The sequence below is a fragment of the Thunnus albacares genome, chromosome 22 (genome assembly GCF_914725855.1).
Source record: "Thunnus albacares chromosome 22, fThuAlb1.1, whole genome shotgun sequence".
Taxonomy (NCBI): Eukaryota; Metazoa; Chordata; class Actinopteri; order Scombriformes; family Scombridae; genus Thunnus; species Thunnus albacares.
Genome location: NC_058127.1, coordinates 9,428,486 through 9,442,821, shown reverse-complemented (window position 1 = coordinate 9,442,821; position 14,336 = coordinate 9,428,486). Strand labels below are relative to the sequence as shown.

Below are 14,336 nucleotides of genomic sequence, written 5' to 3'. Positions count from 1 at the left end.
TTACTAGAGCACAAGGTTTCTCAGTCTCAATCTCCACTGGACCTTTCAACGCCAGTAAGATAACATTTCAAATAAACAAATTCACACATATCATCAGCAACTCCAGCAGTTGAAGAGACTGATAATATTTTCTCATGTGCTGAAAGCATATCAGTAATGTTTTTTGTTTTTTGCTTGCACCCTCAGCTTCTGGTGAACTGGGATCCCCCACCGCGGCAATACGGACTCCTGTTGTAAACCTGGCAAATCCTAATGCCACTGTCAAAAATGAACTTGCCACCAACACCACAGGACCCAACACAACAGCAGCAGCAACCACAGGAGCCCACACAACAGCAGCAGCAACCACAGGAGCCCACACAACAGCCGCAGCGACCATAGGAACCCACACAACAGCAGCAGCAACCACAGGAGCCCAAACAACAGCAGCAGCAACCACAGGAGCCCACACAACAGCAGCAGCAACCACAGGAGCCCACACAACAGCCGCAGAGACCATAGGAACCCACACAACAGCAGCAGCAACCACAGGAGCCCACACAACAGCAGCAGCAACCACAGGAGCCCACACAACAGCAGCACCAGCCACTACAACTGCTGGCCCACTGATGCCCAACACCACAGTAGAAACTTTGGAGGTGAGTGGTTTTACAAAACTCAAAGAAGACTATGAAATAGAACAGAATTGGCTAAAGTAAAAATTCACTTCCACTGATGATGTTTAACCTCATCACACATCACACATTATCCCACCCTCTTAAGTCTTTCTCCTCTCCTTGCAGACACCTGTCTCTAGGGCAGATTGTGGGAGCACACAGCTGTGTGCAGATGAGCCCTCTGACTGCGACCCCTCACAAGCAGGATCATGTTTCTTTATTTCTGCCAGGCAGACGAGTGGTCGAAACTTTGAGTTTGGCCTCTCAGGGGAATCTACTGGCTACCTTTGTGCCTGCCTGTCTCTTGATGTCACAGCGGTACGTTAAGTTCTATCACTCACTCACAGAAGAACGTACCATGAAGCCTAAGCCTGAGCCAATCATATAATTTGTTTGAAGCAATTTGTGTCAACAACTACTAATTACTGTCTCTGGTTTTGCACAACAGGGAGGTAATGCCACCTGCTACATCTGTGCAAACAACAATAGCAATGTACAATTCTTTGGCGCTAACCTCAACAATGACCAGCTGACTCAGACAACGGTGAGTACATGGCTCTACGTGGCTCAGTGTAGTAGTGGTGATAGAGCTGGGTGAGAATATATATATTAGTCTGTTGGAGCCCACTTTCATGGCAGTCTGACATACCTTTTATTCTATTATTGGATTTCCTGTATAAGAAAAAATCTAATATAGTACTATGATAAATTTGTTTAAAAAATGTACATGAACAGTGATAGTTACACCTGATCGAGTTTGGTTATGAACCTCATTTCTATGTTTTGAGACAGAGACAGACATAAGGATCCATTCTGTTATGAATGGTTCTTTATCTCCTTGCATATATTAAGCTTGTTCCATGTAATCTTATTTTCATTCTACAAATCAAATACTGAACAGACACATTTAATGGCTCAGTCACCTGCTGCTCATGCAAACCCTAATCCATCATCATCTGCATGGTATATAAATATTGCTTACATTAATAAACCATTGTAAACTCATTCAACTGTCTTTGCTCTGCAGCTGAACGTGAACTCTGTGAAGGGCCGTGTCGATGGAAACAAAATCCAGTGTACATTTGCTGTCACCATACCGGCCCAACTTACTAGAGCACAAAGTCGTTCAATCTCAGTCGCCACTGGAACGTTCAGCGCCAGTAAGATAACATTTCCAATTTATAAATTCACAGACATATCATCAGCAATTCCAGCAGTCGAAGATAATATTTTCTCATGTGCTAAAAGCATATCAGTAATGTTTTTTGTCTTATTCTTGCACCTTCAGCTACTGGTGCTCTGGGATCCCCCACCACAGTAATACGGACCCCTGTTGTAAACCTGGCAGATCCTAATGCCACCATCACCAATATAGTTACCACCATCACCACCACCAACACAACCGCTTCCCCCAGTACCGCTGCCCCAACCACTGACCACGCTGTTACACTACAGCAATCCCTGACACATGGTAAGCATAGGGTTGTTTTTCGTGAGATATCTAAGACTATAACTTCTTCCTTAGGAGATACTGTTAATTTGTAGAATGGCTAATCAATCTTTTTTTTTTTTAATAATTCAATGTTTAAAAAATTGCCTGTTCTCCCATCCTTTACTATAGCTCTCCTGGTCACTGTGGGTGTGCTGGGTCTGGCCATGCTATGAGGAAACTGACGCCAAATCGAGACAAGAAAACATGAATCGAGACAAGAAAACTTCACTATCCATAAACACATGCAACTGAATATAAACTTAAAACATCTCCCAGCAGGTTAACTCTACACAGTATATCCAAGATTCTTAGGATCGTGCTTATTTGCGTCAGCTCACCGCAGGTGAAAGAAGAGGGAGTGGTGGAGGGAGGTCACTCTTCTGCAGCCTTTGGACTGTTGTCACATCTGCTACAAGCTCTGAAACAAAGAAGTCAAATATTTTTGAAGAGTTTTTAACTGAATGTTATGTGTAATCCCTTTATCTTCGTTTTGTAACCATAAGACTGCTGGATTTATGTCTTATGAGCTACATAATTGCAGGCAGATGCCGCTGATGCAAATCAATGTAGAATATATATAATTAAATTGCTAGAATGATGCACAAATGAGAAGCACTATTACAATCAGAACCATTACAAGTAACCAAACCTCAAAACCAAATGAAGTGAAGCAGTACCTGGCTTTCACTGGTAGATGTCAGGCTTTATACATTTTTCAGGGAGGGTTAGGATCTGGTGACATTCTAAGCCTATATTATTACAGTCAGGCAAATATCTCATGACTCAGTTAATCTGTGGTAAGGCCTGGAGCTGTCAAATTATTGAATTGTGATGCCAGAAAAATATCCTATGGTAAATTGCAGAAGTTGTCAAACAGTAGGCTTTTCTTGTCACAAAGCTGAATGAATAACTATTTTTAAATCATTATATTCTTTTGTTTATTCTCAGAATAGGCAGATGTGCCCTTATGAAGGACCATAATTATTTTGTTTTGTGCATGTCACAGCAGATTTATATGTATGTGTATGTTTCTTTTTATACACACAAGGCAAGCAAACAAATAATATATTTTTCTTCTCCTGTCACTCATAATGATGCCAGCATTATATCTTATATTATTCTGTGTGGTGTGAATGTTGAATGAATGAATGAGAAAGTATGTACATGTCCTTAAAATGAAGCCTGCATGGGCTGATATTTTCATGTGCGTGTGTGTGTGGATCTATGCATGTGCGAGAACACATGCAAATGAGCAATTGCTCATGAAGAATGCTTTATGATACCAAATACTGGTGAAACTGATTTTGCACATTACATTATGTAACATTTGTACTTTTACTAAAAAAAATTTTAAATAATTATTTTTACACAGATTGGTTCTCCTGGTGTCATTAATAAATTGTCAGAAATCAATGACCACAATCATGGACAATTTATTATAAAGCAGGCAGTGACTCATATTGAAATATTATCTACAGACATTATAGGTGTGCCGGTGTACTGCTTCTACTTTATACCGCAGTGAAGCATCTCACAGAATCAACCATTTCCATTACCATCATTATTGTGATTTTTGTCATTTTCAGAGGACACCGTGAACACAGAGCAACAATCCTCCTTTCATCCGCAGTTTTATTTTGTTTAGCTATAAGTGGCCTGTAAGAGCCCAGCATCACTGTTATTACATTCTGTGTGCATTTACAAATTTCTCTGCCTTTTTAAAAATTAATTTAGCTGTTAACACTTACTTATGCAGAGTCCATCAAATAACATTTGGGACATACAGACGAGTTTTCAGTGAATGAAATCCAAGGCGATCATGAAGTCATTCATCTATATTTTACCACTAATAGAAGGATTTCAAGAAACATGATTATTGCAATTATACATTTATTTATTTATCAAGTTTTTTGGCCCTGGCCCTGATCCAAGTCCTTTAATATCGGGTATTTGACAATACAAAGGCTGATTTCATACATATATTTACGTTAATGCCGCCCAATGCCCATAATCTACAACTTGAAAATAAGATAAGATAGACCTAAATTTGTCCTAAAAGAAAAAAAATGTGCCAAAGATGCTCAGTATGCAAAGTAGAAATAGTAACATTAAATATAAACACAGCAGCAGAAGATATGCAATGTTGATTGAATATGTTTCTAGCACATGAAATAACATGTGAAGCTCACTAAATTTGGCACACATTATTTTTTGCGAAATACTTGATCCAAATACTGGAGGTTTTGGTTTAAAAATGATCATCTTTGTTGTTATGATATAAATGAAACTTTTAGTGGAAGAACGTGACTCCTGAAACTGACGTGACACAGTCAGCAAGACTAAATTTATCACTCTGTTGGTGTTGTTGAAACTATAAAAACACTTGTTCACTTGTGATCCACTTGTGATTGTACAGTCGTGTTACAGAGTGGAGTCCCTTCCCTTGCAAATGATCTTTGGCTGAATACAGACACCAGCTTGCAGAAAATGCACAAACTCGAAGAGAAAACCAAGTCAAGTCACCAACAGATTTAAGTTAATAATTTATTTCATTTGTGCATTCAACTACAGTATTTGAATCTACATATTCTCCAGTGAATGCCACAATAATTTATATTAAGCAAAGATATACACTAGGAAAGATCATGCCTTTGCTACAATCACACCTGGCCTGGAAGAGCTGCTTGATGAGGTTGAAATATGTGCTGACTCTGCGTCAACCAAAACATGGTTCTCAAATGTAATAACGCTCCAAACCTGTGTTTAGGTTAGCCACAGCAGCAGTGGAAAGTAACACATTTACTTAAGTACAGTACTACAAGTACAATTTTGAGATACTTGTACTTTACTTGAGTATTTCCTTTTTAGGCTACTTTATACTTCCACTCCACTACATTTCAGAGGGAAGTATTGTACTTTCTACTCCACTACATTTATTTGACAGCTTTATTTATTTTTCAGATGAAGATTTGACACAATGGATAATATAACAAGCTTTTAAAATACAACACATTGTTAAAGATGAAACCAGTGGTTTCCAACCTTTTTGGCTTTTGATGTTTTATAAAAAGCAGTGTGTAGTCGGGGTCACATTTCAGATGTCTATGAGTTGTTAACAGCTCCACCAAATAGTGATTTTTTTCCTCTAAACTTCTCACGTGGTTTTATTTTAATAAATGTTCAAATGATCCAATATTTCAGCAAAAATCAAAGATTAGAGAAAAAGTCCAAAAACTGAAAACAGATTTGTGTATCTTTGTTTTTTCTTCTTTCCTCTCCCATGAATCATCTCACGACCCCTCAGATTTATCTGGTGACTCTTTGGAAGGGCATGACCCCTAGGTTGGGAACCACTGGACTGAACTACCTAAGTGTATATAAAGTAGTTCAAACTAGATCCACCTCCACATTTACTTGGGGTTGGGCCCCTCCGAAGGGTCACCAGATAAATCTAAGAGGTCATGAGATGATTAATGGGAGAGGAAACTTCCTGTAGCCTATATGCCCTCAGTGGAAAACCTATGAAATTGATAAATGTGTTTCCAGGTTTAAACAGGATAAAGCTGAACTGCACCCACTCTTCCAGTTAGTTTTTGAGTTATTGGCAAGATCGTGTGATTTTTTTCAAGATTAAAAAAGATGCTCAAGTTACTGGAATAAACTGAGAGTGCGTTTGTGCTGCCCTGTTCCTTTTCCATACAGTCCAATGCTTGAGGATTTGAATTCTGCAAATTCATATATCCGCAAAAGACACAAGTCCCAATGTTGTGTCTGTATATTTGCTAATTTGCATTGCTGCCATTCCAAGACTGACATGCATGGATGCTTTGCTAACAACTCTCATTGAAGCCACAGTTCATGACAAACCTATTGCACAGAAACATTAGAGCCGAAATTATTAGGTGATCAATTGATTAGTCGAACAACATAGAAGTAACTGGCAACTCTTTTGACAATTGACTTTATTTTTTATTTGTATTTATTAATCTTATTTTAAATTTAGATTTGTGTGTCCACCATGTTTTATTGTCATTACTTAGAAAAACTAAATAAAATGTCATTCAAAAATAAAGAAATAAAAGTAAATAAAATAATTGACTCATTGTTTCACTTATTCAAGCAAGCAAAAATACCAAACATTTTCAGATATTTCAGCTTCTTAAATGTACTTTTAACTTATCAGAACTTGTGATGAGCCTTTGTTCAATTGTTTTTGACATTTTGTAGACTGAGCCATTAGCTGAAAAGAAAATTATTGATAGATTCATCAGAATTAAATAAACTGCTAGTTGCAGTCACAGTCCTACATAACTTCATAAAGATGACGCTTTAAAAATGTTTCAAAATCTCAAAATATTTCTGCTGTGGAACCTGATACCTGTTGCTGTAGAATGGTAGAAACAGTATACAGTCCATAAACAGCAACATTTTGTCACAGTGGAAATCTGTTAAAACATCTGTTTGGCAGATACATGATGGGTGACAGGTGGTTCTGGATGCCTGGGATTTACATGAAATTCACCAGGTAGCCACAAGAGTCTGCCCCTGAGCACTACTCCAACCCCTGGAGGCACAGCCAGCAGAGAGCGCTTTCTCTGGGAAGACCAGCCTTGAGAGGAGCTCTCCAACTTTATCTGCCAATCAGGTTGGGCTTACACTTCATATACACTTCACATTCTTTTTCTCACCTAGTAATTCAACAATGGACCACATAACATTAATGTACCCATTTTCAATCAAACTAAAAAGCATTTTCACATAAAGTTGCCAGCACACTAGTATCAGTTAAACATGTTACAATACATCGTGCCCAACCTGTGTATGGCATGGCAAAATGTGAATGCAAAAGAGTGGAATTAGGACATTCGCCCTAAAATTGATGATATAATTACTGTTAATTATCCTGAATCAGTTCCAACCCTGATACACACACACACACACACATAATGGTCATGGACAGACCCACATATAATTAAATGACACAGGTGTCACCATTTATAATGGGTGTCAGGCTGTTCTGGAAATAAATTAAGCTGTAGAGAGTTATTCACAAGTCTTCAACGGCCACAGAACCTTTCCATCTGTGTTGTTGAGTTGGCAAAATAGCTTAGGGTTATGGGCTGCACATGTATAAGACAGCAGGCCTTGACAGAGTTAGCCCTGAGGTGCACAAAGGCTGTGTGATGTCATACTTGACATAGTCAATATCTCTGCAAGTCTTCAGAGAGCACCAAACACCTGGAAAATAAAGGGATGTTTTAATATGTCCAATGACTACAGACCTGCTGCCTTGACCAACACAATGAAGACCGGGAAGGGTTTGGTTTTACAGCCATTTAGTCCTACTGTATGGTGGAGTTTTCATGAGAATTTCACACAACACAACATGCTTTATGGATTATAGAGTGTTCTAGAGTGTTTTAGCTGTTTCTAGTTCTTTTCAGTTCCATGGCAACCCATTGCTGGACATCTAACATGTTTTTAAACAGTTGGCTAGCCACTCCAAATGTCCAAGTCAGATTATATCACATCCATCACAAAAACATGTTATGCCTTTAAAGCACCTGCAATCAGTGGGATCTGTTTGGCAAGTGAACAGCACCTGCAAATGTGATTGAAGATGCCAATCTTCTGATTGTCGCTCTGCAACACAAAGTGAAAGAATGTGAGCACAATTTCTGTGACATATACAGAGAAGCACGATACATCCTGACCTACTCACAAGAAAGTTATTTCTGGTAGCCAAAGTTAAAAGAAGCACAGAACTGACCGATCTCAACTGATAGGTTTCGCTCTCTCTTCTACTCTCTTCATTGTGTACACAACATGAAGGTGATGTGCCTAATGCAATGTTCAAGAGCAGTATTGCTGGGGTATTTACACAATTGGAAAAAGGAGCACAAGGTAAATATTTGATGTATAATATTTGCACATAGAGTTGTGAAAGTAAGCACAGTGTAAACATATGGCTATCCAGTCCATGTTGTTAGTCAGTGACAGCTTAAAAGAAAAGAAAAAAAGTGAAGCAACAAAGAAATATATAATACCTCAATCAGCTGCAGCATTAAAAAGCTGCTTACATGTTAATTCATCGGTAACAATACTCCAGTAATAATGATAATAATATAAGTCTTAAAAGGAGCCATTCTGCTGCATAGTAAGTACATTTACTTTTGATACTTACTGATACTTTAGATTTTGCTGATACAACTTACTTTTATGTAAGTAAGGTGTTAAATGCACAATTATTAAACTGTAGTATCGCAGTGGACCCTCATAGCAAAAATAGTTAAAATATTGAAAAAATACTAATTTTACTTAAGTTTAGGATATGACTGCTTCCACCACTGCCTCAAATATGATGGTTTCAAAGATAAAACGACAACAAGCATCACTTTGTTATTGTTTGTGACAATTTAACCCATTGGGTGTTATAATTACCTGCTCCTTGTAAAAATCTGGCCATATTAAGGTGAAAACTGGGAACAAAACAAAACAAAACAAAAAAACCCAAAATAAACAAATATACCAAAATAAACAATGAGCCTTATAGATGATCCAGAAATAGGATAATTATTATAATTTTATCTTCTCCCATTCTAGGAAACCAGCAAAAAGTGATTCACTCAACAGATTGATGTCAACTAAAGAAATGGTCCGGTAGAATTGTACAAAGAGGAGTTTATTTTAGATACTGTTCTAGAGAAGCAACTCATACTTTTTCAATTACTTCTTCATTTTTAGCTTGTTGCATTACAACATTTTTATGATACAATGCTTGCCATAAGGTTGTACTGATGAAGGCTATTGTTAGTATCTGATATAAGTCTGATGTTTGTGTGTTTATATGCCATGATTCACCAAAGGAGTATCCACTAAATCACAAGGCCAGTTTCGCATGAAAAGACATCCACAACTGCCATGCCAACCAAACAGGTTCAAGAGGGCAAAGCCGTGACTTTCATGCCAGTCAATCTAAGCCATTGTTTATTCTCTGTGTATGTCTTTGTCCATAACATGATTGATGCAGAGATTTGCTGATCAATGGTCAACTCATCAGTGAGGAAAGTGTCCAGGCCCAAACTTGGAGAATGAAGAAATTGTCAATACAGCAGTCTGTGCATGATGCTGTCTCCAAATCTGAGGTTTTTGTTCCCGGTCATCAATCTTTAAACTCCCGCAGATCATATCACAAATAGTATATGCCCAGACATGGTCAAACTCAATGTATCTACAGTATGCAAAGTTAGCCTGTGGGCTCGTTGGTTTCTAAAAACGGAAATGTTTTTACCTGTGTTAGTTCAGGTCACATTGCATGGAGCTTCAGGTCACCGTCAGTGCATATTGTCTCATTATTCCAATGGAATCTGTGCAACACCTGTCTGTGGTGTCTGTTATGGAATTTTTTGAATGTTGGATACTGTGAAACTGGAAACAATATTGAAATCTGGCAACGTCCAACAATACAAACAGTCAACAGTGGATTGCGAAAACTGAAATGCTTGAGCAACGTTCTCATCAGGGAGGGTTAAAAACAATCCATCTAGTGTGCAATGAATGGTAGCCTCACTGTCTACCAAAATCTCGACTCTACTACCATTAACCTGAAGAACATTATTGGATCTTCAGTGTAATTATTAGAAAGTTGAATTATAGCTGCTTGAATGGGAAATGGTTGCTCTGATCCTGTCCCTCCATGGCCTCCCTATACTTTACTGTAAAATTGTGCATGTTGCACATCAGCAGCCTGTTGAGCTGGGGGGGGGGTGGCAAAGCAAAGGAGGGGGGTCCCATGTTTGGTGACTCTGGTTTGGGTTGTTGGACCTGTTCTGATGATGACCACTCCTACACTCCCTAGCCCAATGCTCCGCTTTACCACATTTGTTACAATTTCCTCGTCTGCGTTTGTTGTTGTTTCTGTTATGATGCCCTTCCTGTTGTACATACTGTACGATTTGTTTAGGGCTGTAGGCAGATTTATTGTAAGTGAAAACCTCACTCCCCAAAACTAAAAATGTGCACAAAGATTAAATAATGACAAAAGCAAAAACAAAAAGGAATGTCTGCAGAGCAAATGCAGGTTCCTGAAATTACAACGTCTAGTCTGCGACCTAGTGACAATGTTTACTAGCATACATGACCGAACCAACTCCTTGGGGACCCTCCTTCTGGACTAGTGATGGGTGTATTAGCGTCTGCACACTACCAGTATCAAGAAGTGCTTGGGCCAGTTCACCATTGATCTTAACTGTAGTGACTTGCTGTTTTCCTATGATACAATTCTCACTCTGACAGGCTTAGCAGATGACCTTGCATTCATAGGAGTTCCAACTTTTTCTAGGGGCCTAGCTGGCTCTGGCTCTCTAGTAGGGGTGTGCCCGAATACAAATACATTATTCGGCAAAGCACAAATAGTGGGTTTTATACAAATATTTGTTTCATACAAATATTTTAAAAATTATTTGTTGGGGGTGTTCCCCAGAGATAAAGTTGAGCTACTGACACAAGCAAGTGCTCTTAAAGACTCTCCATGAACTGTTGTTCCCCTTCTCCTTTCCACAAAGTTAGGTTGTAAAAAATAGGCAATAAATGAAAAGTGCAAAGTAATAATTGCCTTTGAAGTTCCTCCCTATATTTTACATGGTGTGCTGTCTCTGTGTTATGGGTGTACAAATAGATAGGTCTGGCTGTAATGAGGCGATGAGTAAAGTTTCAGCTCAGTAATCATGATAATATTCTAAAATTAAAAGTGTAATAAAAACAAAAACAGGATTTTTAAGCCTCTTTCCACTTTTATTCAAACAGAAATACAGATACAAATAATTTTGCCGCCTCAACAAATACAGATACAAATACAAATACTGGGATCTCTGCACATCCCTACTCTCTAGGACCACCTCCTCCTCCTGACCCCAATGGCTTACCCTGTGCAGTGAAGGGCTTGTGGGGAGCCTCTAAGTGGTAGCTCTTGGACCCCTGTCAGGCTGCCAGGAAGGTCTCCACCAGTTGAGCTGCTTCCCATGCTGACTCTGGATTCCTTTCCTCCACACTCTGAGCTCTGGGGAGAGGGAGCAGTAGAATTGCTCCAGAATGAAGATCTCCCCAACCTGCTCCTTGGTCCTCTTCTCTGGTTGGATCCACTTGTCGTACAAGTCTTTAAGTCGATTGAGGAACTCTCTCGGGTTCTCATTAGGTCGAATATCAGGTTCCCTGAACCTATGCCGATAGACTTCAACATTGATTTCATATTTGGCAAGGATGACCTCTTTGACCTTCTTGTAGTCAAACGTGTCCTCTGCTGCCATGACTCACTCCTGTCTGCAATCAGCTCATCACCTCTCCCAGTCTGCTCACCTGCTTCTCATCAGTTCATCAGCTTGCAGTATATATATCCCGGCTCTTCATCCACTCATTGCTAGATTGTTGTTTCTACTCAATGGTAGCTTACGCTTCAGGCTTCTCACTTGTATATAGTAGTTTCTCCAAGTTTGATATTGTTGCAAACTGCTATCTCTCTCTGCAGTGCTCCTGGACCACCACCACTCGCCTGCTTGCCAGCTTGCCCACTTGCCCACTATCCAGCCCACCACTACCTGCTCCCTTCTGCCAGACCTTGCCATTGTCCCTCACTCATCTCAGCCCTCCAGTCCTCTGCCTCGGCCTGCTTCACCCCCACTCCTTCCACCTCCATTCCCCATTTCCCTGGCAATAAAGCCTTATTTCATTTATTTATTTCATCTGTGTCTGCGTTTGGGTCCACATTGCAACCCACAACAGAGTATAATGTTAAAATCTGCCACATCAAGTTTAAAGTTAAAGAGCTCTGGATCTGGGAGACATGGAGAGTGCATTGGGTGGTAAAATAAATATATTAACTAATTACGAATTAGTTTTTTCATTAACAAATTTACAGTTTGTTAATAAGCAATTTTCTGCCAGCATTCCTCTCCTGCCTTTTTTGCTGTGATAATGTATTTCTATTCTTCATAGCTCTCCATTATAATGACCTGTTCCTCCTGACTGAAGTAGGCGGCACACGATCAGTCCATTTTGTGCGGATAAAGAGTCAAATGACGCGCCAAACGTCCCCTTTTATGGGGACGCGCATGGAGCCTGAAACAGAAAGCCCGGGTTAACAAGTTCAAGTAATAAGTTCATAACCACCGTCGTGATACCATTTATCTCTGATAACGAGTTTAGGGTTTGTCGAGCTAGCTCACACAAAGAAAGCCTGGGTATGTTGAACTTGCTTTGTAGTACACCCCTCTGGCTGGTGGAGGCCTGAGGGGTGTACTACAAAGCGAGATTAGTGGGTTAGCAAAGTATGTTGAGCCTAAAGCCAGGGTTTTCAATGTCACAAAGGTGGCTCTCCTTTAACCTGGCTATATCACCATGGTAACTAATACTGCAAACTTAACCTGGTCCGAGTTTCGGCTTAAATCAGCAATAAAAAGCGCCGCCGTTTCACTAACCACCTGATTTGCTGCCAGATTCGTTTAACACTGCTGGTACTACAGCTATTAGAATATTATCGAATAGAAAATTGATTAGTCTTGTATCATAATTACTATTGATTTGATATTATAATACATATTGTAAATTTGTAATGCTGCAATAGGTTAGGGTTACTTGTGGGATGGGATTTTGTTACAATATATCAAACTATTTCAAATTTAAAAGAAAACTAAAAAAAACAAGAAATTAATGAAGAAATACTTTGAACAAAAAATAGAATAAAATGGATTAGTGTATTGGTATTTATCACAGATAATATTAAATATGTAATATTAATTTCACTTTGATTTGACCAAAAACTAAAGTGATTTCCACTTATCCTTCATTATGGGACAGAGTCAGATCTGAATGCACTTCTTGAGAATAATGTTTAAATCTGCTGCATCAAGTTTAAAGTTTAAGAGCTTTGGATGTGGGAGGCACGGAGAGTGCATTGAGTGGTAAATAAGTATATTAACTAATTATGAATTGGTTTTATAATTAATTAATTCACACAATCAGCAATTGCCAGCATTCCTCTCTATGTGTCAAATGATGCACCAAACACCCCTCTTCATGGGGACACGCACAAATTCTGAAGCAGAAAGCCTGGGTCAACAAAGAAAGTTCATGACCACCGTCGTGATACCACTTATCTCTGATCGCGAGTTTAGGGTTTGTCGAGCCAGCTCACACAAAGAAAGCCTGTGTATGTTGAACTTGCTTCGTAGTACACCCCTCAGGAAGGAAGAGAGACAGAGGTCAACAAAGAAGACACGTAAATAGGCTGGAGGCCTAAACTACCAAGGTGCAGGTAGTTCCCTGATGTCCTCTCCAACCCCACCCACTGGCTCCTGAGCAAGGAAGCCAAAACAACCTCGTAAACAAGAAGGCAGAGAGAGGGACGTAATATAGCCACACACAGTGAACAGGTGTCTTTACCTGGAAGCTTCTTAAAGACATCAGAGGTGCCGGTTCACCTGTAAGCCACACCTGAGAATAAAACTACAAAGAGATCTTCATTTATGGACCTGCACATCTTTTTGCTTCATTTCCAGTTTCATCTATCAAACTGAAGATAATAAGACCTACAAGTAGGCTAAAGCAATACGCATTACATTATTCTCTATTCTTTGATGACTTCTGGAAGAATGACATATGATGTACATGTAATCAATAGAATATAAATTTCTTTTTAATTTCCATTTAGGTTAATTATTTACTGTTTTGTAAATAGTTGTTCTTATTTTTATTATTTTTTTATATTAAGTATTTTGTAAGCAATTAATTATGTGTTTCATGTAGGCAGAAATATGTGTCACCAGGAACTGAATTTGAATCATTTATATTTGAATTTGAAATGTTCAACTTGAATATTTGCATTATAAAATATTATTCGAATCAGATTATTGAAATTTATTAGTTTGGATTTGAATCCCAGTAAACTTGAAACCTTATGTAATATTATGAAATTGAATTTAGTTGCTTCGAAACTGTATTTGATCCGCACTGAAGATTCAACTCTCTAGATACTTCCAGTTACATTCAGTTCTCACAATTCAAATTAATTTCACTGAGACACACATCTGGTCGGTGAGAAGATTCACAGAACTCTTTTTCACATACTGTAACGACTGCTTTCTCTCAATGATATCAAAGACCAATGGGAGCTGGATATTTTGAAAGCCTAAAGT

General features: G+C 38.8%; 2 protein-coding genes across 2 annotated transcripts; one reads left to right on the top strand and one right to left on the bottom strand.

The window, feature by feature from the left end:
- Nucleotides 1-516: 516 nt before the first annotated feature.
- Nucleotides 517-2,735, top strand: LOC122974539 (putative ferric-chelate reductase 1). The gene is made up of 6 exons (XM_044342578.1): nucleotides 517-638; nucleotides 783-974; nucleotides 1,105-1,200; nucleotides 1,684-1,816; nucleotides 1,945-2,127; nucleotides 2,278-2,735. The coding sequence occupies exons 1-6, from the start codon at nucleotides 609-611 to the stop codon at nucleotides 2,319-2,321; spliced, it is 678 nt and encodes a 225-aa protein (XP_044198513.1). The 5' UTR covers nucleotides 517-608; the 3' UTR covers nucleotides 2,322-2,735.
- Nucleotides 2,736-11,045: 8,310 nt separating this feature from the next.
- Nucleotides 11,046-12,414, bottom strand: LOC122974542 (zinc finger protein with KRAB and SCAN domains 1-like). The gene has a single exon (XM_044342580.1). It carries the CDS (start codon nucleotides 11,451-11,453, stop codon nucleotides 11,103-11,105), a length of 351 nt encoding a protein of 116 aa, XP_044198515.1. The 5' UTR covers nucleotides 11,454-12,414; the 3' UTR covers nucleotides 11,046-11,102.
- Between the last annotated feature and the right edge of the window lie 1,922 nt (nucleotides 12,415-14,336).